This window comes from Microcebus murinus, chromosome 15 (genome assembly GCF_040939455.1).
Source record: "Microcebus murinus isolate Inina chromosome 15, M.murinus_Inina_mat1.0, whole genome shotgun sequence".
Taxonomy (NCBI): Eukaryota; Metazoa; Chordata; class Mammalia; order Primates; family Cheirogaleidae; genus Microcebus; species Microcebus murinus.
This window is the reverse complement of record NC_134118.1, coordinates 46,768,050-46,793,366: the sequence shown is the minus strand read 5'-3', so window position 1 is coordinate 46,793,366 and position 25,317 is coordinate 46,768,050. Positions and strand designations below refer to the sequence as shown.

At 39.8% G+C, this 25,317-nt stretch overlaps 1 protein-coding gene and 1 non-coding gene across 2 annotated transcripts in view; one reads left to right on the top strand and one right to left on the bottom strand.

The window, feature by feature from the left end:
- The window catches only part of SETD7 (SET domain containing 7, histone lysine methyltransferase), a 47,946-nt gene that overhangs the window by 10,768 nt on the left and 11,861 nt on the right, over window positions 1-25,317 (bottom strand). Inside the window, exons 3-6 of the mRNA XM_012766285.2 lie at window positions 14,781-14,982; window positions 10,634-10,823; window positions 4,427-4,508; window positions 1,822-1,939 (exon numbers count right to left, since the gene is read on the bottom strand). Coding sequence (XP_012621739.1) covers window positions 1,822-1,939; window positions 4,427-4,508; window positions 10,634-10,823; window positions 14,781-14,982 — 592 coding nt within the window. The remainder of the gene's footprint in view (window positions 1-1,821; window positions 1,940-4,426; window positions 4,509-10,633; window positions 10,824-14,780; window positions 14,983-25,317) is intronic.
- LOC142876765 (U6 spliceosomal RNA) lies at window positions 274-380 on the top strand. The gene has a single exon (XR_012923583.1). It is a non-coding gene; the product is annotated as a U6 spliceosomal RNA (small nuclear RNA).

The following is a 25,317-nucleotide window of genomic DNA, read 5'->3' as shown; positions in this document are numbered from 1 at the left end:
AACATGAAAGGGAGCATTACAGAGGACCTTTCTCTCCAAAGTGCAGAGGTCATCAGAGATATTAACTCATTTATCCTTAAACATGGTTTGAGTGCTAGAAACATGGAGAAAACTCGACGCATCTGACGGTACCAATGACATCTCTGGGCAGCACCAAGCAGCTCAACTTACTACTTATTGATTTTTCTTTATTTTATACATAAAAAGGGTTTAAGGTCCCTTATAAAGATACACAAAATAAAACTGAGTAACTTCAATTACAAGCAGATGAAGGTGCTCGCTTCGGCAGCACATATACCAACACTGGAACAATACAGAGAAGCGTATCATGGTCCCTGCACAAGGATGACATGCACATTCATGAAGCATTCCATATTTTTTGTTTGTACCCCCATAATATTCTGAAATAAAAACTAAAAAAATTAACTCAAACTAAAATAAAAAAATATAAAAAAATAAAGCAGATGAAGGCTGCAGTGGCTCACTCATGTAATCCTAGCACTCTGGGGGGCTGAGGCAGGAGTATTGCTTGGGGCCAGGAGTTTAAGACCAGCCTGAGCAAGAGCAAGACCCCATCACAAACAAACAAACAAACAAACAAAAATATATCAATATATTTTGAAGTCACCTTTCATATGCTGAATGTCTTGGCCTTTCTGGGTGGCTGATAAAGGTCTGGCCATTGCATGGGGACAATGTCTGCCAGACCATAGCTCAGTCTGAATACGTTACTATCTATTGCCTGTGCGACTGCTTTGAATGTGTAACTTTACTATTACATTTCATGGCATTTCCCCCATTATTGTTCTGTAGGAATAAGTGGAAAACTAAAGAGAATGAGTGTGGGGTGTCAGCCACAAGCTTAAGTTTCACACACTTAATATGAGTGAGACAAGGATAGAGCTCACCAGCTGTGCTAAAAACACTGAACTCTTGCCCTTAAGCAGACACTTAGGAAGTTAATTGTGAAGTGAAGAAACAAAAACAAAAAACATATACAAAATCTTTAAAAATATATCAAGGATTGTGTCTTAAAGGCAAAAGGTGATTCAACTCTTAACGTTTTTTTTTTGTTTTTGTTTTTTTTTTGAGACAGTCTCACTTTGTTGCCTAGGCTAGAGTGAGTGCCGTGGCGTCAGTCTAGCTCACAGCAACCTCAAACTCCTGGGCTCAAGCCATCCTCCTGCCTCAGCCTCCCGAGTAGCTGGGACTACAGACATGCGCCACCATGCCCGGCTAATTTTTTCTATATATATATTAGTTGGACAATTAATTTGTTTCTATTTATAGTAGAGACGGGGTCTCACTCTTGCTCAGGCTGGTTTCGAACTCCTGACCTCGAGCAATCCGCCCGCCTCGGCCTCCCAGAGAGCTAGGATTACAGGCGTGAGCCACCTCGCCCGGCCCTCTTTAACGTTTTATTTTTAATTTTTTTGGGGCAATAAAACCCTTCTTGACAAGATGTAGGCTAATGTGCGGCTTTTGCACAAACCGATGTAGGGGCCTTCCTACAAAGCACTTTACCCAAGGTCACCAATTAATTATTCGCAGAGTCTGACTGGATCTCAAGTTTTCATACATTGAGTATAGTGTAGTACAAAGCAATTACTTTGACTATATTGATGGCGCCGTCCCATTTTTTTTTTTTAACAAAAAAGCAAATCTGTTTGTTCCTTTATATTTCTAGTGAATACTAAAGTACAGGGACTCCTGTTTCTGAATACTCTCAAAAAAAAAAAAAAATAAATAAATAAAGTACAGGGACTTTGAAACAAAGCCCTTTAACCAATCGAGTTGATTTTCCACGTCTACACCACTCACCTCCTGGTGTGTAATTCGGACTCCATTATAAAAAGACATAACAGTATTAGGTCCCACTGCTACCTTTGAAAACAGTCCTTCTCCGGCACTGGAAATGAGAGATTCAGCAACATAAACCCTAAATAGAAAAGAAGAGTCAGATAATGACCTTTTAAGTTTGATATGTCCCTCCTTCTACCAACCACCAAAATATCATTACAGCTACTGAATCCAAAATGTCAGTTCAAATAATCCTATAAAGAAGGAAGGTCTGCAGAATCTACTTCTACATCCTCAAGAAAAAAGAAAAAGAAAAGTAGTTTTAAAGTTATTTAATTTTTAAAAAATTAAGAAAAAGAAGGAAGGAAGAAAAAGTTAAACCACATTATTTTGGTATTAGAAATTGAAGAAATGGCAGTTATTTCTCTTTTAAGAGTAGTGTTTAAAATTTGCTTTCTAATAAGGGTATTATTGTCATATAGTCATAAAGCTACTGGGTGCTTTGATAAGAGGTGTTTTTTGGGTAGAATTTTATATATTTAGTTCAGAACAATTTTCACTGTCTTACTGGACAAGTAAAACATTTTCCAAAGTTATTTAAAGTATACCTAAGTTTGTCAATACCAGATAGGAGAGGAAAGCTGCTAAGTCCTACAATAAATCTCTTACATGAAAGAGTAACAAACACTTAATGAGATATATGCAATAAGCACTTCCCAATAAAAGGGTTTATTACAGGGGTCAGCTAATAATGGCCTGAGCACCAAATATGGCTGTTGCTCATTTTTGTAAATAAAGTTTTATTGGTACACAGCCTCACCTATTTGCTTAGCATTGTCTTTGACTGCCTAGTGCTACAAAGGCAGAGTTGAGTAGTTGTAATGGAGATCATATGGCTTGCAAAGCCTAAAATATTTACCATGTGGCTCTTTACAGAAAAAGTTTACCAACCATTTGTTATAAGAAGAGAAAACAGCACTCGTGATTATGGAACTAGCTTTAGTAAGACAGTATGCGTTCCATCAACAACTGTTTTAGCTCTCCAGACGCTGGGACGGAATAACCCTGCAGGAACTGGTCAGTTGTTGTTTCCGTTGTGTGAGTCTCATGCTTATGCATGGAGGGGAAGACTGAATTATTGCCTCTGACTCTTTACTCCCTCTCTGTGATAGAATTATACATCCTGCCACCGTGCCATGTGGCCTTGAAGTACCTCCCTCGGAGTGGGTGGAGGCTTCATGCCTGACTTACTGACTTCATGCTTAGCGCTGTGACCTGCTTAGCTGGGAGAACTTGGGCGGAAGTGACCGCATGCTAGGTGTCAGGTGCTAAGAGGCGTGGCAAGTTTCTGCTGGCCTGCTCCATAGTTTCCACTCTCTCCAGGAGAAGAATATGCCCCCGGGGACTGTTCTCCTGGAGCCCGAGTCTGGGAATGAAGACATGTGAAACAGACCTGAACCCAACTAAAGACCTAGAGTCCAGCCTAGGCTGGCTGAACTTAGTTGGTTCCAGTCAAGAGCAGCTGAACCTCAGTCCACCTACAGAACCCTGAGTGGAAAAGAAAATGTTTGCTTTTGTGAACCATGGGTACTTTTGAGGGTATTGTTACGTGGCATTATCACAATAATAATAATAATAACAGAAAAGACTAATACATACAGTTATGGTCCTGTTGTGTTCTGGGGCTAACAAAGAGACCACACCCATCCCCTTATAATTGGGCCAGAACCTCATGTCAAAAAAGAGGCCATTCACCCACTGTGACATCGTGGAGTCAGCTCTGTCCGTTACTGGGGAATAAAAACTGAACAAGAAGCAAGCCATGCTTACAAAGAGTGAGGCGAAGAGAAAACCAATTCAGGTAGTACCCTCACTCAGAAACCTGCTGCCGGGAATAAGAAAAATCCCAGAGAGGGCACCAGAGAAAACCATACGAAGAATTGAGAGCTAGCACTTAGCCATTCTTTTTCATTTTTCCCCAATACCAACAGAAAAGCATAGCAATCCTTGCAGATAAGATATGAAATGGAATGAAGTTGACCCGCTGGGAGTGAGTTTGTAGAATCAGAAACTTGTCATTTATAAGCTGTCGTTTATTTCTCTTATGTGTTCTTTGCTTCCCTCTTGTCCTCCCTTAGTGAGAAAAGAAAATGTCTTATGTTCTAGAAGCCCCCAGCTGGGCTAATTAGGAAAGGAGGCGGTCCTGTGTGTGTGTAGGCTAGAGCTTTGAGGATTGTGAAATACTCCCCTAAAGGGACAGCACGTGACTGCAGCACAAACACTAAGACGGGACACTTGGGCAGGGCAGGGCTGGCTGCCTGGCCCACCTGCTCAGACTACCTAGAGGTTTCATTCCAGGACTGACACCTCGGCTGACCTGTGCTTCATGGGTGAAGAAACTCTCTTACAGAAACAGATTCTGCATGAGAATAAAAACACACTTCCTCAGAATATAGAAATATTTATCTGGAGGATTTGCAAAGGGAAAGGACACTTTAATGAGAAGCTTGATCTGAGCAGAAACCCAGCGCAGGCAGAGAGCCACAGAGGCGCATTAGTTCACACCACTGGGGTTATTTAACCTCACACAAACAGCGCAATTAAAACCACAAGGAAAAAAAATTACCTTTCTGATTCGTAAGGATCGGGAAGAAGAGCATCGGTAGAAATGCAAGATGAAGTTGACTTATCAAAATGGTACACTGAATCTGAAAAGCAAACAAAAGCTATCAGTACAGGTACAGAGTTGGAGAAGAACATTTAAAACATTTTTCTCTAGATGAGAAATACATGTTAAGTTAAAAAAAAATTGCTCTGTACCCATGAGACAAGGAAGAGTTAAATAACTAAACATGTTATTCAAGTTATATCAACTAGAATGAAATTCTTCCATTTAAATGGATAGTTTTTAGATTTACTCTTCAGTTGTATTTTTAGGTCTTAAGGAACAGCCATCAGATATATTTCTTTTTTTTTTTTGAGACAGAGTCTCGCTTTGTTGTCCAGGCTAGAGTGAGTGCCGTGGCGTCAGCCTAGCTCACAGCAACCTCAGACTCCTGGGCTTGAGTGATCCTTCTGCCTCAGCCTCCCAAGTAGCTGGGACTACAGGCATGCGCCACTATGCCCGGCTAATTTTTTATATATATATCAGTTGGCCAATTAATTTCTTTCTATTTATAGTAGAGACGGGGTCTCGCTCTTGCTCAGGCTGGTTTTGAACTCCTGACCTTGAGCAATCCGCCCGCCTCGGCCTCCCAAGAGCTAGGATTACAGGCGTGAGCCACAGCGCCCGGCCCAGATATATTTCTTAACATCCGTATTTGCTCATGAATTTTCTTTATTCAAATGATTTAAAAGATGCTTGGGAACTTAAAATTTTTAATCAGTAAAATGCTTTGTCATGAAATTTTGAGATCTTTCTGGTTTTAAATTTTTCTTGTGGTTTTCTTCCTATCAGATACAGTCTATAGAATTCAACAACTGAGCCCCTTCACTAAGCATCAACATTCTGCTGCACCAGAATTAGGCAGAACAGTGGCGCTTTTGATAAAGCATTAACAACATCATCTTATTTCTATCAAGGTGGTTTGGAAGCCAATTAATAATTTATTCCAGAAACTAAGATACACCATAGCTGTAGAATTAACGTTGGCTTTCTGCAAGGATTAGCTTTAGAGAACCCTCACAGAGCACAATGAAGACATAAATAAGATGCTCTCAAGGCTAGTTAGTAAGGAAACAAGAACTGGAACTGCAGGGCTTACTCCTGCAAAGCAAACTACTTTGCACACAAAGGTATAATTTGTAATCCCGTTAAACAATTCCTTAGTGGTTACCAATGGTTGCTAGGTCTTCTTTCTGCATTTTGTTGTTGTTGTTGTTTTGCATACAACCAAAGCCTGAATTAATGTTTCAAACTAAAAATTAGAAAACAATCCAAGTCAGCTGGTGTCTAAATCAGAAACAGATTATTTGAGTATTTCAAAGAGAATTTAATTCAGGGACTTGGTTCTGGAGGGGATGGAAGAGCTGACAAGCCAGACAGAGAGCTATGAGAAGCCCAGAATCTGGCAACAGCAGGGCGCTGCCACCCTAAGCCAGAGAGACGGAGAAGGTGGTGTCCCTGAAGTGCAGAGCTGGCTCAGCTGCAACTAGGGTTGACCTTCCTGATGGGACATAGAATCAGGAGGTGATGGAGCCACTGCTGGACACAAGAGTGGGCTTCCTTCTGCTCCATTTTCTCCCACTTTGTTCCCAGCCAGTGGCCTCCTTTTGGCCAAATCCAGACAGAAGTCAGGTGTGCAGGAGCCTGGGAAATGCAGCCTGCAAGGGGGAGACGCCCTCTGCAATAAACGCAGGCAGTGAAAGGATGAGGAACGGATTGGATCTGACAGCAAAGTGGTGATGGGCTGCCATATAATCTGTGAAAATAATTTAGTTTAAAAAAATACTTTTGGCTGGGTGGGGTGGCTCACACCTGTAATCCTAGCACTCTGGGAGGCCGAGGCGGGAGGATCGCTGGAGGTCAGGAGTTCGAGACCAGCCTGAGCAAGAGCAAGACCACGTCTCTACCAAAAATAAAAAAAATTAGCCAGGCATGGTGGCACATGTCTGTAGTCCAAGATACTCAGGAGGCTGAGGCAGGAGGATGGCTTGAGCCCAGGAGTTTGAGGTTGCTGTGAGCTAGGCTGATGCCACAGCACTGTAGCCCGGGCAACAGAGTGAGACTTTGTCTCAAAACAAAAACAAAAACAAAAACAAAAAAACACTTAAAAAAAAACAACTTGTGTGTGAAATATACGTTCTACTGCGTGGAAATTCTCCTATGAACCTCCATCTCGTTCCTTAGAATTAAATTTTTGTCACAAGTGTCCTGAGTGCCAAGTCCATGCATGTTAGGCACTGTGCAGACACAAATGGGATTAGCAGCTGCTCCTGCTGTCAGGGAGTGTGCTCTGTCTTCCCCTGTGCCTGTGGTCCCTTCCTCCAGTCCCTTACACACGCCTGCGCTCAGGGCAAACAGAACGCACCCTTTACTTTTCCTCCTGTCCCTTCTGGTTTACACTGTGCCCTTTGGCTAGAATTCATGTATTCACTGGCAAACACTAATGATAAAAGGTGAGCCAACCCCTTAAAGAGGAGTAGGGATTAGCCAGGGAAAGGAGTTCTCTTGTGGAGGGTGAAGAGGTGAGAAGAAATTCCAGCCAGAGGCAGAGATGCAAAAACCAGCATGAAGTAAGTGGAGAACTGGAGCAGTTTGTGGTTACAATGGCATACAGAGACAAGGTTGGTGGGAGAAGCTGGTGAGGGGCAAGTGGGGGAATACTTTATGTGAGACATTTGCACTATGTATCCCTCCTCCCCTAACCATTGGACCCAGTGGTCACATGACCCTGCACCACCTAATCTACTAGCCAGGCAGCAGGTCAGTAATTATAACTGAAAGGCGTAGAGGGGACAGGGAAGTAGTACAACTAGAACAAAAGTCTGTGCAGGGCTTCTTCGGAGTTACCCAAAGCAGCCATGGTTCCTGACCCTTTAGAAATTCAACATCTGCTCAGAATACCTGAACCTGCCAGAATCATGCCAATAAATTTCTCCTTTATTTTCTTTGCCTTAAGTTAATTTGAAGTGAATGTTTGTTATTTGTGACCAGGAATTCAAAAACAAAAAGCAATAAAAAAAAAATTCCCTTAAGAATGATCACTCTTGGCTGGGCTCAGTGGCTCATGCCTGTAATCCTAGTACTCTGGGAGGCCAAGGTGGGAGGATTGCTTGAGGCCAGGAGTTCGAGACCAGCCTGAGCAAGAGCGAGACTCCATTTCTACTAAAAGTAGAAAGAAATTAGCTGGACAACTAAGAATATATAGAAAAAATTGGCCAGGCATGGTGGCACATGCCTGTGGTCCTAGCTACTTGGGAAGCTGAGGCAGGAGGATTGCTTGAGCCCAGAAGCGTGAGGTTGCTGTGAGCTAGGCTGATGCCATGGCACTCTAGCCCGAGGAACAGAGTGAGACTCTGTCTCCAAAAAAAAAAAAAAAAAAGAATGATCACTCTCCAAATGTGTTTCTTATTTACACCAAGAAAAATGTAAATAGCAACAATAACTTTCATTGTGATATTTTATGGTAGGTGCTAATATCCATATTTGATAGTAAAGAAACAGGTTCTGAAATAAATAACTTGCCCGAGACCATGATAACAGTAAGTGTTAGAGCTGAGACTCAAACTAGGCAACTCTTAAATTCAGGCACTTGCCACTAAACATGCTGCCACTACTGTGAAGTTTTAAAATGTGCATCAGCAATTGGGATCCTTCCCTGCTCCCAGCCCCTCATTTCTAAACACTATAACACTACCCCCTTTCAGAACAATATCAAGAGCACAGACATTGGAGTTTGCGGTTCAAGGATTATTGCTTCCTTTTTTTTTCATTTCAGCATATTATGGGGGTACAAATTGTAAGGTTTCAAATAATGCCCTTGCCCCCCTCCCCCCACAAGTCTGAGCTTCAAGCATGACCATCCCCCAGACGGTGCACATCTCACTCATTATGTGTGTATGTACATACCCGCCCAATACCCAATTATGTAGTTCCTATGTGTCCACTTAGGTGCTGCTCAGTTAATACCAGTTTGATGGTGAGTATATGTGGTGCTTGTTTTTCCATTCTTGGGATACTTCACTTAGTAGTATGGGTTCTAGCTCTATCCAGGACAATACAAGATGTGCAATATCACCATTGTTCCTTACTGCTTCCTCTTTTTTAAAACTATACTTTTCATTTTGGAATAATTTCAAGTACAAGGCATGCATCACTTAAATCATGGGAATACCTTCTGAGAAATGTGTGATTGAGTGACTCTGTCCTTGTGTGAACATCATAGAGTGTCCTTATACAAACAGAGATGGTGTAGCATACTGCACACCTAGGCTCCATGGTACAGCCTATGGCTCCTAGGCCACACACCTGTACAGCAAGTTATTGTACTGAACACTTCAGGCAAATGTAACACAATGGTAAGGATTTGTGTATCTAAGCATACAAAAGGTACGGTATTAATGTTGTGTGTAGAAACTAAAAAAAAAGAAAGAAAAGAAGGAAAGAGTATAGTAAAAATATGCTATAATCTCATGGGATTATCACTATTATGTAGTCCATGATTGTATACAGAAAAGTCACAGATACTACAGAGAGTTTTCACTGTTTCTCCTAATGTTAACTTCTTACATTACATGGTGCACTTGTCAAAATTAAGAAACCAACATAGATACATTACTATGAACTAAACTGTAGACTTTATTTAGATTTCAACAGTTTTTCCACTAATGTCCTCTTTCTGTTCCAGGATCTAATCCAGAATCCCACATTGCACTTAGAATGCCTCAATTTTTAACTTAAAAAGAAAAAGCCCAAAAAAAGATATTTAAAGCAACCCAAATTGGACCTAAATATAAAAGCTGTATTTCCCATTTTTGGACAACCTTCCTGTAGAGATTCTTCTTCAAATCCCAAATAACTAAATATTATTTAAGCCTATTAATGCTTAAATTTATTATCTTTTCTACTTTTTTCTCCTTGTAACCTAACTTGGATCAGAAATACATGCATACATTGTTTTCAAAGATTCAGACCAATTCAGATAGCTTTCTTATGCTGTGCCACCCAAAATGCAAAACCTTCATTTTCCTTTGCATATTTTCCTATATTTTCCTGATTTTCTACAATAAATAATTTTACACTCAGAAAAAAATGATTTAGTATAGCATGTTGCACTTCTAAAAGGAAGTAAGACTTTTTTCTACTATGGATTCTCTGGGTTCACTCATGTATTGTACTCCAGGCAACGTGCTAGGCTCTAAAGAGAGCTAGAGATGCCAATATGCATTTATATTTTCCAGTCACCTCAAGCTGAATTAACTTTACCGTCTGCACCAATTTGGAGATCTACATCATTTGGTTTTTTAATACCATTAAACCATAGTTGAGATTTTTGGAGATGAAACCATGTGAAATTGATTGAATTACTGCTGCCATTTCTTTACACCTTCCCTGAATAGAATTATATATCTATGTACTTTGTCATGTGACTTTTCAGTATCTTCTACTCATGTGTGTGGTATAATTTCCCTGCCTCACTGATGTCTGGCTTGGCCCCTGGGACTTGCTTTGACCAATGCAAAGTGGGTGAAATAATACTCTAAAAATATATAGAAAAAATTGGCTGGGCATGGTGGTGCATGCCTGTAGTCTCAGCTACTTGGGAGGCTGAGGCAGGAGGATTGCTTGAGCCAGGGAGTTTGAGGTTGCTGTGAGCTAGGCTGTTGCCACCGCATGCTAGCCCCAGCAAGAGAGTGATACTCTGTCTCAAAAAAAAAAAAAAAAAGAATGTAAAAAGTAAAACAAAAAAAAAAAAAAAAAAAAGAATGTAAAAAGTAACATTGTGTCAGTTCCAAGAGGAAGCTTTAAGAGGCATGATAGGTGTCTGACTAGGCTCTGACTTCTATGATCCACTGTGAGAAAATCTTACCCAGGGTCACTGCTGTCCCTTCTGACGGGGCCCAGAATTAACACATATATATGACAGACTCAAATCTGACCAGAAGCCTCAAGTCCAGCCTGGCCCCACCACGCCCAGCCTCAGCCGGCTGGAGTACAGCCGGGCAGCAGACCTGTGGGCCACCGGGGTGCCCGGGTGTCTGTTGGACAGCAAAGCATGACGAATACACTATTCAAGTGAACTGTACAGAGAAGAAACGAAAACCCTCCCAAATAAGTCCTAACAACACGCTTTGGAATTAGAGCGACCCATCTGCAGCAGAGTCAACTTACTTCCAGACATCAGTTCAAAGTGAGGCCTCCCTTCCTCGGTGGACATAAGGGTGGCCAGCTTTCCTTCTATCATCTCTCCGTCAATGAATTTCCCATACAGTGCGGTCCTCTCATCAGGGTACACATAGGCTATCTTCTCCCCAGTCATCTCCCCATCTTCGTTTACTTCTCCTACAAGGCTGCCTCCATCCTGATGGGAGAAACCAAAAACCAGAAATATTATATATAGTATTTATAGGACACAAGTTCGAGAAATGTCTCGTCTGAACTGCCATTATTAAGAGCACCAATATGGGCCGGGCACAGTGGCTCATGCCTGTAATCCTAGCACTCTGGGAGGCCGAGGTGGGAGGATTGCTTGAGCCCAGGAGTTTGAGCTATGATCACATCACTGCGCTCTAGCTTGGGTGATAGAGTGAGACTCTGTCTCAAAAAAAAAAAAAAAAAGCACCAATATGGATATTAACAGTTTAAGAACCCAGAGCTTTTCACATGAGTGAGAAAAACATGATGCCTATATCCTCAACCAGCCGCATACAAACATACTACCACAAGTCATACCCACGCCTGCTTTGGAGAGTGGGAGACTGAGTTGCACTTTGTGACTCTGGACAAGTTACTGATACTCTACCTTGGTTTGTTATGTAAAAATCAAGTATCTTGCACTCATAACATTAGTTACAAATATTTCAAGGCAAATGGATCTAAGTGTTACTTTTGGTCAGTATCAAATGTAATGCGGATCTATGTAGTGCGGATAATCTTACCCATATTCACGTCTTACTTTCCAATTTAAGTTTTGGATTTCTAGTCTACTAAGAAAATCGTTAGTTCAAGTGTACTTAAGAATAAATGTAGTGTACATGAGTAAAGATAGAGTTATCTGCATGTTCTAAGAGATAAACAGAAGGATTTCTGGACACTGTCCACCTTTCTGAGAATCCTATACCATCACCATTTTTGGAGTTAGAAGGAAAACTGAAAAAAGATCAACTAAATTCTACTCCCTTCTGCAACGGTGCTTTCTTCACACTCTTTATTTACAGTTCCCGCTTGCTCTCCAGCAGAGGAGCTTCTTGCTTAACTCTTTCATTTACTTCATTCCTAAGAGTCATTGAGTACTTTAGGGCAAAGGCTATTGTATAATTCTTTATCCTGGTAAGTGCTAGGGACACAATAAGTGGTCCATTAAATACTTTTTGAATTGAGCTGGGATCCCAAAAAGCAATGAATAATTTAATCTAGGGTGCCAGAAAGCCTTTTTTTTTTTTTGCTCTATATCCAGAAGGTCCTTAGAGTATAACTTGGAAAATCTAAGACCTTTGGGTTTGATGTAATAATAGTAATTTCAAGACATCTTCTAAAAGCTTGGTTAATTTCCCCAACTCAAAAATCTAGAAATAGCTACTCAAAGTCAGTGATGTAGGATGACTTTTGAGAGATCCCAAATGCTGCTTATTAAGAGAGGCTGGGTGTGGTGGCTCACTCCTGTAATCCTAGCACTCTGGGAGGCCAATGTGTGAGGACTGTTTGAGCTCAGGAGTTCCAGACCAGCCTAAGCAGGAGCCAGACCCCATCTCTACCAAAATTAGAAAAAATTAGCTGTGCGTGGAGGTGTGCTCCTGCAGTCCCTGCTATGAGGGAGGCTGAAGCAGAAGGCTTGCTTGAGCCCAGGAGTTTGAGGTTGCAGTGAACTATGATGACGCCACTGTACTCCTGAGGTGACAGAGTAAGACACTGTCTCAAAAAAAAAAAAAAAAAAAAAAAACAAAGAAAGAGATAGTAGGAATAAATAACATTTGGGTACATGATTTCTATAGCTCACCATAGTCTAATTGCTCTTGGAGGAAAAAGGTTTTAAAAGGAATCACAGTACTTCCATAGAAAGAAAAATACTTAGAAGCATTTTTTTTAATGGATAGAAAAACATGAGGAATATATTTATTGCTTTTCTCCTCCCAGAGTTAATTCTTAATAACCCAGCATAAATGAAGATGGTACTTTCTGCAATATCTGCCCTCAGGCTTTCAGGCTGCCTTCAGGCTGATTTTTACCGAGCTGGAGCATGTTAGAGTATTTGTACTTCTTATATGCTGTAACTAATATAGGCCATCAACATTACTGTTTATTTAAAACAGCAGTCTTTCTAGGGTCTCACATCTTTTTCCCTTAAATGCTATGAATTTCTGGTTTTGGAGGAAGTGGATTTATTTATCTAGAATGATAAAGGAGAAATTCTTTTATTTCCAAAAGGAGTTATAAATTTTTAATTAACAACTTTATACCATTGGCTGGTCTGATGGTAGTGGGTTATCAGAACTTATTAACATTAGTGTCACTAAAGTTGGTACACAACCCTCCACTGCTAAATTTGACTGGCAAAAACCAAAAACTAAAACAAACAAAACAAAACAAAAAGTTTTATCATGGTTCCAAGGTAAATTTTTGAAAGAAACAAACCGTCCTTAGAGTGAACCTATAAATACGTACTATAGGGAAAATCATTATTTTTTTCCTCCCCTTGTCCCTGCTTTGGCCCCATGTCACAGAAATGTCCTTGCTGTATCAGAGAACACTGGGGAAGAAACTGCAGCTTCCTCCCTTCTACTCACTGGCTCCGCCTCATGGGAGGATGAATCATTTGAATCAATTCATTTGATTGGTGAGAAGGCAGGATCTGACACCTACTGACGCCATCTCCCATTGGTGGAGGTTAATAGGACAAAGGCTGCTATTTAGCTCACCAACGCTTCCTTCCTAAGGCAGAGTCTTCTCTTGTATTTAATAAGATAATTAGGGCTAAAGGCTAACATATAGCTGCATTTCTAGGTCCCAAATGCAACTATGTTGAATGAGGCAAAGCCATTCACCAATCTTGGTGCATCTTTGATCTCATCTAGGGGCTTTAATTGATCACAGTCACAAGTGAAATGACAGATAGTGGGAGAATGTGGTAATCCATACTTTGCCTTTTTCCTATATCATCCCCATGTAGGGTCTTCCACCTTCCCTGACTTCGAGAAGCACTGTCACAGCAGCACTAAGCAGCAAGATACCCAACCTGGTGGCTCATGAAGCAAAGGTTCAGTCTTCCTAGGCTGAAAGTACCTTTACCACTTCCTATCCTTCTGCTTGCCTTCTCTTAAGCACTAAATGCTATAACTTTTGATCTATCAATCATAGAATCCTACTAAGAGGATAGGCAAATGCTTTAGTCATTCTTAGAAAATGTTCTATTTACAACATTCTTCTCTTATGCCCTTTTCCTAGAGTATGGCCTATTTTTTAAGAACAATAATGTGTAAGTAGATTTAAGTGGGACTTTTCTTGTTAAACATGTAATTAGTCATTTATTTTATTGATGCTTTTTAATCATAAGAAGATAGGTTTCAGATTAAAAAATGTCTTTTGACTTAAGTTCTGAAAATAAAATATTAAATGAAATATTTTCTAAGGTCTATTTTCTGAACCATTCTTTGGAAATTCACTAACAACAGATGGGATATTTGAAATGTAAACAAAAATTAAAGCGTTAATTGCCAACCATGGGTTTTGCCATATCTTTTTGTTCTAATAAACTTAGAAATATCATAAAATGCTATCGAATATTCAAAAGCAAGTTAATTTTAATCGCCTTAATTTAAGCAATATAAGCCATAAAGCACCTTAAAAAGCAGTGAGTGGAATTGTAAAATCAAGCAACAACAGTATAGTATGCCCCAAAAGATTGGAAATTGCTGGATTAGTTCTTACATATGAGAAACAGAGAATAAAATAGCTACAATGAAATATTCCACCGTCTTTTTCTACATGCCAAAAGAATTAAAAACAATATATTTTGCCTTTATTAGTGGTACAAGAAAACCAATTTGTCCTGATTTGTTTCAATCATGATGAATCGTTCCTTCCCAGAACAACTGAGAAATAATTAATAGTAGACTCAAGGACCAATCATCTAAGTCAATAGTGAAGAACAGTGAGAGGGCATGCCTCACACACTCTTGGCTTCAGCTATGGTGGCTCTAGGTTTCACAGCTTCACAGGTTATATATAACATAGAGAATACATTTTCGCCTTCATTGTGGCCGGTCACAGCATTTTCTTAAAATATGTTACTTTCAGCCAAGTGAACAGTCATAAGGCTTACTGGGTAGTATATCCAGCACACTCCATGCCGAATGTTGTCTTTATATTGCCCCTTGAAGATCAGTCTCCCATCCGTGTCGTACTCCTGGGCTGGACCATTCAGCTCTCCGTCCACATACGTGCCCTGGAGAACTCCTCCATCCTCGTAAGTGTAAACTCCCTGGCCCTGCAGGGCATCATCCACGTAATACCCCTCCAGGGTGCTGCGAGAGACGGGGGAACAAAAAGGAATAGTCAGACCGTGACTCAACTCTCTTTAAAGAAAGGATCACAGCTGCATGCCCAGCCCTGTCTCAACCCTGACATGTGTTCAGTGAGTCCTCCGTATTCTCACAGACTGCTAGGAAAATACTTCAGAGATACAGGCAAGATTAGGAAGAAAGAGGGAGATTTAAAACCTAATCTCCTGGTTCCTAGTAATCCTTTTTCTCTGCTGGAGGAAACAGAGGGGAAAAAAAAGCCATGGGTGGAAACTGTGAACAAGCCTCACCTGAATATGTTTTCAAGGCTGGATGCCAACCTGTTCCAGGCAATAGAAACTCTGATGTTACCCTCTCCTCATATAAACCACTCGTGTTTAATTTCCCTGCAGAGTGGTCCATACCAGTGGTTTACTGGTAGTTCTCAAGGATCTTGCAGATGGCTTGTATACAGTGATCTCTAATAACACAAATGGGGTTTAGAATGTGTAAATGCCTACATATTTGTTTCAAGTCACTAATGTATTATTTACCAGAGACAGCCATAATTGGTAGCCAGTCAAAAGAATCTCCTTGCATCTTTTTGGAAGATATATGGGGATTTATTTAAGTATATGTATATAATTACGGGTGTGTGTATACATACACACATAATGACCATGTTCATGGCCAGTAGGGGTGAGTAAGGAAGACTGCAGGGCTGCAGGCTCAACCCTGCTGGTGTTATTAGCAGCCCGACAGCTTGAGACCCCTGGTCCTACCTGGAAGAATGCTCACAGGAACGTTCATGGTGATTTTACCAGCACCCGTCTTTCCCTTTCCTCATAAAACACATTTGGGAGTTCAGAAATCTGATTGTTTTGAGACAGGATCTCACTCTGTCACCTGGACTAGAATGCAGTGGTGTGCGTCATCATAGCTCACAGCAACCTCAAACTCCTGGGCTCAAGTGATCCTCCTGCCTCAGCCTCCTCAGTAGCTGGGACTACAGGTGCATGCCTCGAACTCTCACCTTTCACCTTAAGTGATCCTCCTCCCAACTTGACCTCCCAGAGTGCTAGGATTACAGGCATGAGCTTCCGTGCCTGGCTCCAAATTATTTTTAAAATTTAAAATGTAAGAAATTTAGAAACAAAGACAGCTTGGTCGTTTTAAGATATGCAGACAGCATTCATCCGTTAATTCAACTAGTCAACATTTATGGTGCACCTTCTAAACAGTGAGCATCGTGCAAGGCTCTAGAAGGCAGAATGAACAAAACAAGTGCAGTCACAGAGGAGAGCTGGCAAGACACACGGTGTATTGGAGCAGGCAGGACACAAAGCAGGCAATGGGGACTTAGGTGGTTGCACCTGACTCTGCCTGGTAAGGTCTTGTCTTGTTTCAATGAATGACTGAGTATGATCTATAATTATTAAATGAAAAGCACAGCCGAAGTAGCGACAGCTTCTGATTACATTGTAATTACACCATGTGTAGTCTCCCAAGGAGATAAATAGTTTTCTTTCAGTTTTGTTTGTACTATCAATGACAAATAGGCTTACTAAATTCACGACGAGAATAAAATGCACTTTAGCATAGCCCTTGCATAAATAATCAAAATTCTAAAGCAGTGAGGCCGGAATTAATGAGATTCAACTGTCATTAGACTCCCACAATTTAAAAAAAAACAACCTTGGTGAAGGATAACTCATCAAGTGATATAATGATGCAATACGTACTGCAAAAAACTATTCATTTATCTTCATTTTTAGGATTGCCAGAAAAAATACAGGATGTCCAGTTAAGTTTGAATTTCAGATAAACAACAACCAAAAATTTAAGTATAATCATTTCCCATTCAATATTTGGGACATACTTACATTCAAAAATTATTTGTTGTTTATCTGAAATTCAAACTTAAGTGGGTGTCCTGGATTTTTATGACCTAATCCTGGCAACCCTATTGACTTTGGCATCTCAGCAGCATTCAAAACGTTCCTGTGTGTTTGGGTAGAATTATCCCCTGACGGTCCAGTCTGCCAAATTTCTCAGGTTTATGATCAGATCTACAAAACACAGGTCTTGCAAATCAGTTAAAAAATAATATGGGCTTGCACATACTTCAGTAGTTTGTCCCAACCTCTTTTATCAACGGAGCCTATATTCACATACCTCTATCAGAATGCTAAGAACAAACTGCTATTTCCCTCTTAGCTTAACTGACTTAAGGTATACAAATGCAAATTCTTAAGCCATTGGAGAGCAAATCTGACCACATTATTTTATTTTATTGGCATCTGTCTGAGGACACAACTTAGCTTTTCTTGGCAACTTTTTATGGTAACTTGGATGAAATCTGATGACAAAGGGGCATGTTATACACACAACTGAGTTCTCCAGGGCAATACAAATGATGTCTTTGAAATCCTCCATCACTGAGGAAATAAGATATAAGCTGCTTTGGCTGGCATTCAAGGTGCTATGTTTTTTTCTAACTTTTTCTTCCAGAGGAGGCTGGGAAACCATGGCCTGCTGCCTGTTTTGGTAAATAAAGTTTTATTGGAACATAGCCATGACATTCCTTTCTGTATCTTTTAGGGTTGCTTTCATATTATAATGGAAGAATTGAATATTGCAGTAAACACCGTATGTGGCCCACAAAGCCTAATTTTTACTATCTCACCCTGTACAGAAAAAGGTTTGCTGACTCCTGTTCTAGAATCCTCTGCTTACATTAGTTTACTCACTGACCTCTACATACCTTAGCTTCCATATCACAGTTTTCCTTGCTTCCCTTAAAACATATGCAAGCAAACTTTTTAAATCCCTGAAGATAAAAATAAATAAATAAATAAATCCCTGAAGATTTAAAGTTATGGGTCATATTCTCTTTCTTTTCTTCTTTTTCTTTCGTTTCATTGAAAACAAAAATAACCTTAGGATAATAATAAATATTCCCAAACCTCTGACATTTTTCTATTCAAAAACGAAAGAAACTATAAGAAAATGACATTATTTTGTAGCCACTAAAATGTTCATGTCTGGTCATATTGGGAAAGTGAGTACATAGAAGTAGCTTTCCAATCTTTCTTGCTGACATGGGGTTGACAGTTGTGTTTTGGAGCAAGTCTTCCTGCCACTGTCCTAAACAGAGTCTGTCATCTTCTGTGGGAAGGATAGACCTGTCCAGAAAGTCTATCCTGACCTCTGCAGCCCCGCAATCCACGTCTCACTGGAGCCTGGTCATGTCCTATCACAGAACATTCCATGTCTTTACTGACGTTAAATTTATGTCCTGGCCAGGCGCGGTGGCTCACGCCTGTAATCCTAGCACTCTGGGAGGCCAAGGCGGGTGGATTGCTCAAGGTCAGGAGTTCAAAACCAGCCTGAGAAAGAGCAAGACCCCATCTCTACTATAAATAGGAAGAAATTAATTGGCCAACTAATATATATAGAAAAAATCAGCCGGGCATGGTGGCACATGCCTGTAGTCCCAGCTACTTGGGAGGCTGAGGCAGGAGGATCACTTGAGCCCAGGAGTTTGAGGTTGCTGTGAGCTAGGCTGACACCACGGCACTCACTCTAGCCTGGGCAACTAAGTGAGACTCTGTCTCAAAAAAAAAAAAAAAAAAATTTATGTCCTATTTCTCTAACTAGATTGTAAGTCCTTTATGGGAACAAATTTAAAAATACGCATCCATGTATCCCTCCCCTAACACAGAAACACAGCATATCTTCCAGCGATATTTCCTAAGCAAAAGAGTAAATATGAAAACTGGGATAATTTTGCTTTGAGAAGATACGATTGAGAGGGAACCTACTGAGAGAGAACCTGTTATCCAAGTGCTGGGAGTATTCTTCACATGAATTAGTTATGCATACAGTCTGTGAGTTAGGAAAGTTTCTTAAACTCTCTCTGTTTCATTTCTCCATTTGCAAACTGGAGCTACTAAGGGTTATTATAAGGATTAAATGGGTTAATATATAAAGTGCATAGAATATGGTCTGGCACATAGTCACTGCTTAGATAGATAGTAGCTATTATTATTCAGCATGCATATTCATGCATATGAGGGCAAGCTTTCGACTGAGAAACAGTTTAAAAGCATCATCATCAGTTATGAGACACCGGAATAAGCAAAGAAATTTACAAAACTGCTTGAAATCTACTTTAAAAAAACAAGCAAAAAAGATTCCTCTTTGCAAAAATTTATGAGTGGTCCAAATGAATGGGGGAAGGATGTAATAAATGCCTTTTTAAGTTAAAAGAGTGATAGGTGTCTATTGTAAAACAAACAAATAAAAAACAAATTAAGCACTACTAAGAAGCACAAAGTAGAAACTCCCAGTACTCTTATCCAACTTGGCATATAGCATTTAAGACTTTTTTCATTTATTAATACATATCATACATTTTCCCACCTTTTGTTTTTGTTATTTTAACAAAAATGGGACCACACTTTACACAACGTTCAGAGCCTGTACTCTCTTAAAGTTCTTTTCAACATCGTAGCAGATTCTTATGTTAAGGAATTATAAAAGTGGTCTTTTAATCGTTCAATTTTTCTGGCATCAGCAACTGCATCAAACAACTGGAAAATGTAGGGGAAATCAAAACATCAATTTTAATTAAATTTCTCTCTCTGCACACACATAGACCATTTTTACCCATTTTTATCAAAGCTCTTGCACTTAGAGTTAATTTCCAGTAATCAATTAAATTGGGAAATTTAACTTACAAAGAAACAGAGAAATTTTACAATTGTTCACTTAGACTGACACATCTGCCTTTTATTCAAATATTGCTATATTTTCATTTAAAAATTCCCTTTAGTATCTGAATACACAAAAGCATTCTTAGGGATTTAATGGTTTTGGCTCTTCTTCATGGTTTTAGGATCTAGAAGGTTTGGGGCTTTCTAGCTGATGGAACCTAAATTCTGTTCCCTGCGTCCGCTGTGTTCCCTTTTTTTTTTTTTTTTTTTTTTTGTCAGCTATAGCAATATAAGAACCAACAGGGAAATTTAAAAATGAATCATAATTCTACTTTAAATTTCCATCTCTAACAAAATTAAATTGTGAGTTTTAGTGTTAAAATATTGTTTTAGGAACTATTTTGTATGACAATGTATATTATGCCTTAAACTATTGCAAACTAAGTAAAGAAGACTACCCCACCCATCTGCTGGAGCTATTTCCTACCTGAAACTTCAACTTGTTCCAAGGTGTGATGAACAAGTTGAGTGGACCACTATAATGCTTCCATGTCATATATTGCGCTATCTTCAAAGTTGTTTTTTTTTTACCCTTTAAGAGAAGATCTATGAGTCTATAGGATCCGATTATTAGGAAGTCTCAAAATAACAGTAAAATATTTGAAGAACAATTAGTGAAATTTAATTTTATTCTTTAAAAACAAATCCTAAGAAAACTGTCTGCTATGGGCTGAATGTTTATGTCTCCCCAAAATGCATATGTTGAAATCCTAATCCCCAATGTGATGGTAGTAAGAGGTGGGGCATTTGGGAGGAAATTCAGTAATGAGGGCAGAATCCTCTTGCATGGGATTAGTGCCCTTTAAGACATCAAAGAGCTTGCTTTCTCTCCCTCTACTCTCTGCCATGTGAGGTCACAACAGACGACAGCCATGTGCAAACTCGGAAGTGGGCTCTCAACACACACCAAATCTGCCAGTGCCTTAATCTTGGACTTCCCAGACTCTAGAACTAGGAGAAATAAATGTTTATTGTTTAAGCCTTCTGGTCTATGGAATTTGTTATAACAGCCCAAACTGACTAAGACACTCTCTTAGTCATTTTTATCAACTAATAATAATAGTAACAATAATGATAATAGATAATGATCCATCCTTTCCCCTGAGTGCCTATTAGGTGTCCTACACGCTACATACAAGGTCTTTACAGGTTTTCTCGTTCAATCACAACAACTCTGAGAAGCAGGTATAATTATCTCCATTTTACAAATAAGAAAACAGAAGTTCAAGGAAGCCAACAAGCTAGAACAGAAATCTTCCGAATTGATTTCTCAGGAAAACCTTTCATCAAACTGCCAAGCTCCTACCAAATTGTTAAAGATTCTGCAAGAAAGTAACTGAATTAAAGCCGGGATTCCTTTTAACATTTCACAATGATAGCTAATGAGCGACCTCAAGTAAAATTAAAGCATGGGAGAAAAGCAGTCAGGACCATAGCTATTTCCTTGCTTCTAGCTGGAAGAGGGTAGTGGATGTAGCATTGAACTCACCTTGTCTTGAATCTCAGCTCCAACCCTTATTAACTGGGTGACCTTGGGCCAGTCATTCAGCCACTCTGTGTGCTAGTTTCTTCACATGTAAATGGGATTATAAAACCTACTTCACAGACTGTTATGAAGGCAATGTGTCCAGTGTTGAGCAAATGGTAGATACTCAACATTATCGATTTCTTTTCCACCCCATTTCTTCTTGCATGTCACAAATTTTTTTGCCTTAATCGGAACTCTTTGTTAGAATACAGATAAATATATTTGCTGAGCCCGTTTCCAACAAAAGCTGGATGACTGTCAGGGACATAGAAGGGACTTTTGCCTTGTGTGGGAGGTTGGAATACATGACTTCAGAAGTCCATTCCAACTGTAATTTTTCTGCAATGTGACCAAGCACTTTCTAAAAACCAAACACAAGAAATCCTGACAGCTGGAAATTATCAGCCTTTCTCAGTGGCTCATTGGAGGGTGGCCTCGCTTAGGTTATTTAAACAGTGATAAACTACAAGGAGCCCTTTTAGCTGGAAACATTAATGTAGCAAATCAACATCAGAAAACCACTTGGGCACAGAAGAACGAGTTGTGGAGTAGTAAATACTTTGAAATCTAACTGGCATGTCAAGGAGAAGCATTAGCAATGAAAAATAAATAAAACCAAATGAATTACCTCATCTCTAGCTCAGAATCAGACTAAAAACCACATGGCTCCCTAAGACTCCACAGCCCCCCAAAAACCAATCTGTGCTGAAATTCCTCTTTCTTGTTACCATTCTAGGATCTCGAAAAGTCCTGCCTTGAGGCTCATAAATCATGATCGAAATGTGAAGAATTAAGGAAGGATACATTAAAATAAACATCTAGAATTGAGGATTGGTATAAAAATTAGAAAGGTGTATATCAAAGTATTTTGAATGCTAAAACTGTTTTCATAATATTCTACAGTACACCAGCAAATCTACTGGTGCCAGACAGACTCCGAACAAAGCCCCAAGATTCCGATCACCTCCCTGCATAAAGTCCCCAGGACCACAGTGGATGTGAAGGAGTCTCAATTGCTTAATCTTAGGACAGTTTTCTTCCTCCCTCCTAAAAAGGGGGAAACATGGAAAATAATAGCTGTTTGAAAAGATAATTTAAAAAAATAAGAGTTAATTCTCCCATTCATTCCTCATTTGTGGGATAAACTATCTGGTTAAGGATGAGTGGTCTGACTTTAGGTTCCAACTTAACAAGCCAGTTGTAGTAACTTAGCTCTTCTGTTCTCTATTTTGTCACATAATGAAGGAAAGACTAAATCTTTGTGTGTGTGTGTGTGTGTGACAGAGTCTCACTTTCTTCACTCTTCTCAGGCTAGAGTGAGTGCCGTGGCGTCAGCCTAACTCACAGCAACCTCAAACTCCTGGGCTCAAGCCATCCTACTGCCTCAGCCTCCCAAGTAGCTGGGACTCCAGGCATGTGCCACCATGCCTGGCTAATTTTTTTCTATATATATTAGTTGGCCAATTAATTTCTTTCTATTTATAGTAGAGATGGGGTCTTGCTCTTGCTCGGGCTGGTTTTGAACTTCTGACCTTGAGCAATCCGCCCACCTTGGCCTCCCAGAGTGCTAGGATTACAGGCATGAGCCACCGCACCCAGCCTAAGACTAAGTCTTGAGGATGGTCTCAAAACTAGTAAACATTCCAAATCTGAGAGAGAAAAAACCAGGTAAATAATGCCATGTAAACTGATTTAGAAATAGAGCTATTTCTTCAGTAGTTGAAGAGATAGCTGCACTTTGTTTACTGCAGCGCTATACACAATAGTCAAGGTATAGAATCAACTTAAGGGTCCATTAACAGATGGATAAAGAAAATGTGATATATATACAAAGTGGAAAACTATTCAACATAAAAAAAAATCCTGTCATTTGTGACAACATAAATGGACCCAGAGGACATTATGTTAAGTGAAATAAGCCAAACACAGAAGGACAAATGCCACACAATCTCACTCATATGTGGAATCTTAAAAGTTGACCTCATACAAGTAGAAAGTAGAATTACCAGAGGCTGGGCAGAGAGGGGAGGGGAGGATGGGAGAGGTTGGTTAATGTGTACAATGTTACATTACATAAGAGGAATAAGTTCTGGTGTTCTATTGCTTAGTGGGGTGAGTAAAGTCAACAATAATGTATTGTGTATTTCAAAATAGCTAGAAGAGAGGATTTTGAATATTTTCACTCCACAGAAATGTCAAGTGTTTGAGGTGATGAATATGCTAGATACCCTGATTTGATCATCGCACAAGGTATATTTGTATAGAAATATCACACTGCACCCCATAAATACGTAAAATTATTATGTGTCAATTAAAAACAAAATAAAACTTAGAAATAGATAGCTATCTCTGTATTTTACCTTGAATGCTCAAATTCTCTGCTGACAGTGGTTACTTCTACAACTTCTACAACTATTTACAGGGGTCATATAAAAGGGGGCACTTTCACTTTCTACACATCTGTACTTCTTGAAGTTTTTTATTCCACTAAGCATTTGCTATATTTGCAATTTAAAAATAAAATAAAATATTCTGCGTCTATCTAGGAAATTGGTTAAAAATTTAACAGAGCCATTTCTCCTGGTAATCCAGATATTTGAAATTCTTACTCAGGTTTATCATTTTCTATGTCAAAGGAAAAATTGATTCCAGAATTTTCTTGATAGCAGTTCATATTCATTTGAATCTTTCTCACAAATCATACGCCTGGGTTCAGATTTCATATAAGATTAGAATGCACCAGGACAAATCTTCTGTTACTACACTTTGTGATTTTCCTTCTCTCTTTCCAAACTCTAATTGCAAATGAAACCTCTGATAGGGACATAAACCAGCACTACAGGTTTGAACAATTTCTTTAACAGAAAGTTTTTGTTTCCTCACCTGTTATTTCAAAACCTTGTCAGCCTTTGGTGGGGGGGGGGATTTGGGGTGTTTGGGGTGTTTGGATTTTTCCAGACCAAAGGTTTCTGACAGGCTGGAAAGGCAAAGGGTTCCCATTTAATTTTACCCAACACATCAGACCATCCCCCTAAAAACTAGGGGATGGTAATGGGGAGAAAAATTAATAGACATATAAATAAAAGGTGCTTCATGGGAAAACAACTGACTTTTCCACAACCAAACCCCACACTCCCCTTAGAAACATTTAATGGATTCCCCAGCTTTTTTTCAGTCATAAGACTGTCTCACTAATTTTTACAGCAAATCCCTTTAGCAGACGTCTCATAACATGATGAGTACTGGGCTCAAGAAGGGTGACGATGACCTTTTGTGATCCTGTCACCACACGGCTTCCTCAAGGGTAATTAATTAAAGCAATGACACTGACATTCTCCCCTCGAGGAATTAGCCCCCATCCATCTGAAGACTAACCAACTTGACCTCTTGAGATCCTCACTAACACTGTCATTCTTTGATCCTACCCTTTGACTGATGTCTCCACAGGTGTTTAAGTGTTAGGTATAAAAATTAGTGAATTTATGCCTCCAAAGGGGAAAAAAAAGTTAATGAATTTGTTTCTAGCCTAAAGATAGTTATAAGGCTGGTGCTTCAGCCTGAGCTGGTGCTTTAGCTTGTTCGTGTTAGGACACACGTGCAAATGGCACACTTAGGTGCAAGTGGATGAAGCTGCGTGGGGCCAGAAGCGACTAGCCTGGCATGGGAAGGGAGGTGCTCAGGAAGTCTCAGGCACCTCTTGGCTGCCCTACCCCTAGGCCCGAGGGGATCGGTGTCCTGGGCTGACATGCAGCTCATTCTTGGCACCCTGGTTCAGAAGCTCAGTGTAGCCCATCGATACTCGGTGAATCGAGTCTGTGAAGCAAGCAGGTTCCCAACACCAAATTCAACCAGATCTGCTGGACCGTTTCCCCAAATAGCCTATCAATTCGTGGCTATCACCATCAAGGTTTAAAGTATGAACAAGTGTGGAGGGCGGGTGCTCTGGGTGAATTCTACTCTCTCTTTCAGCTCCCACTTCCACTCAGCAAGGAGTTTTTTTTTTTAAGTATCAAATTAAGGGAAAGTGCTATGAGGCATAAAGTATGTAATTAA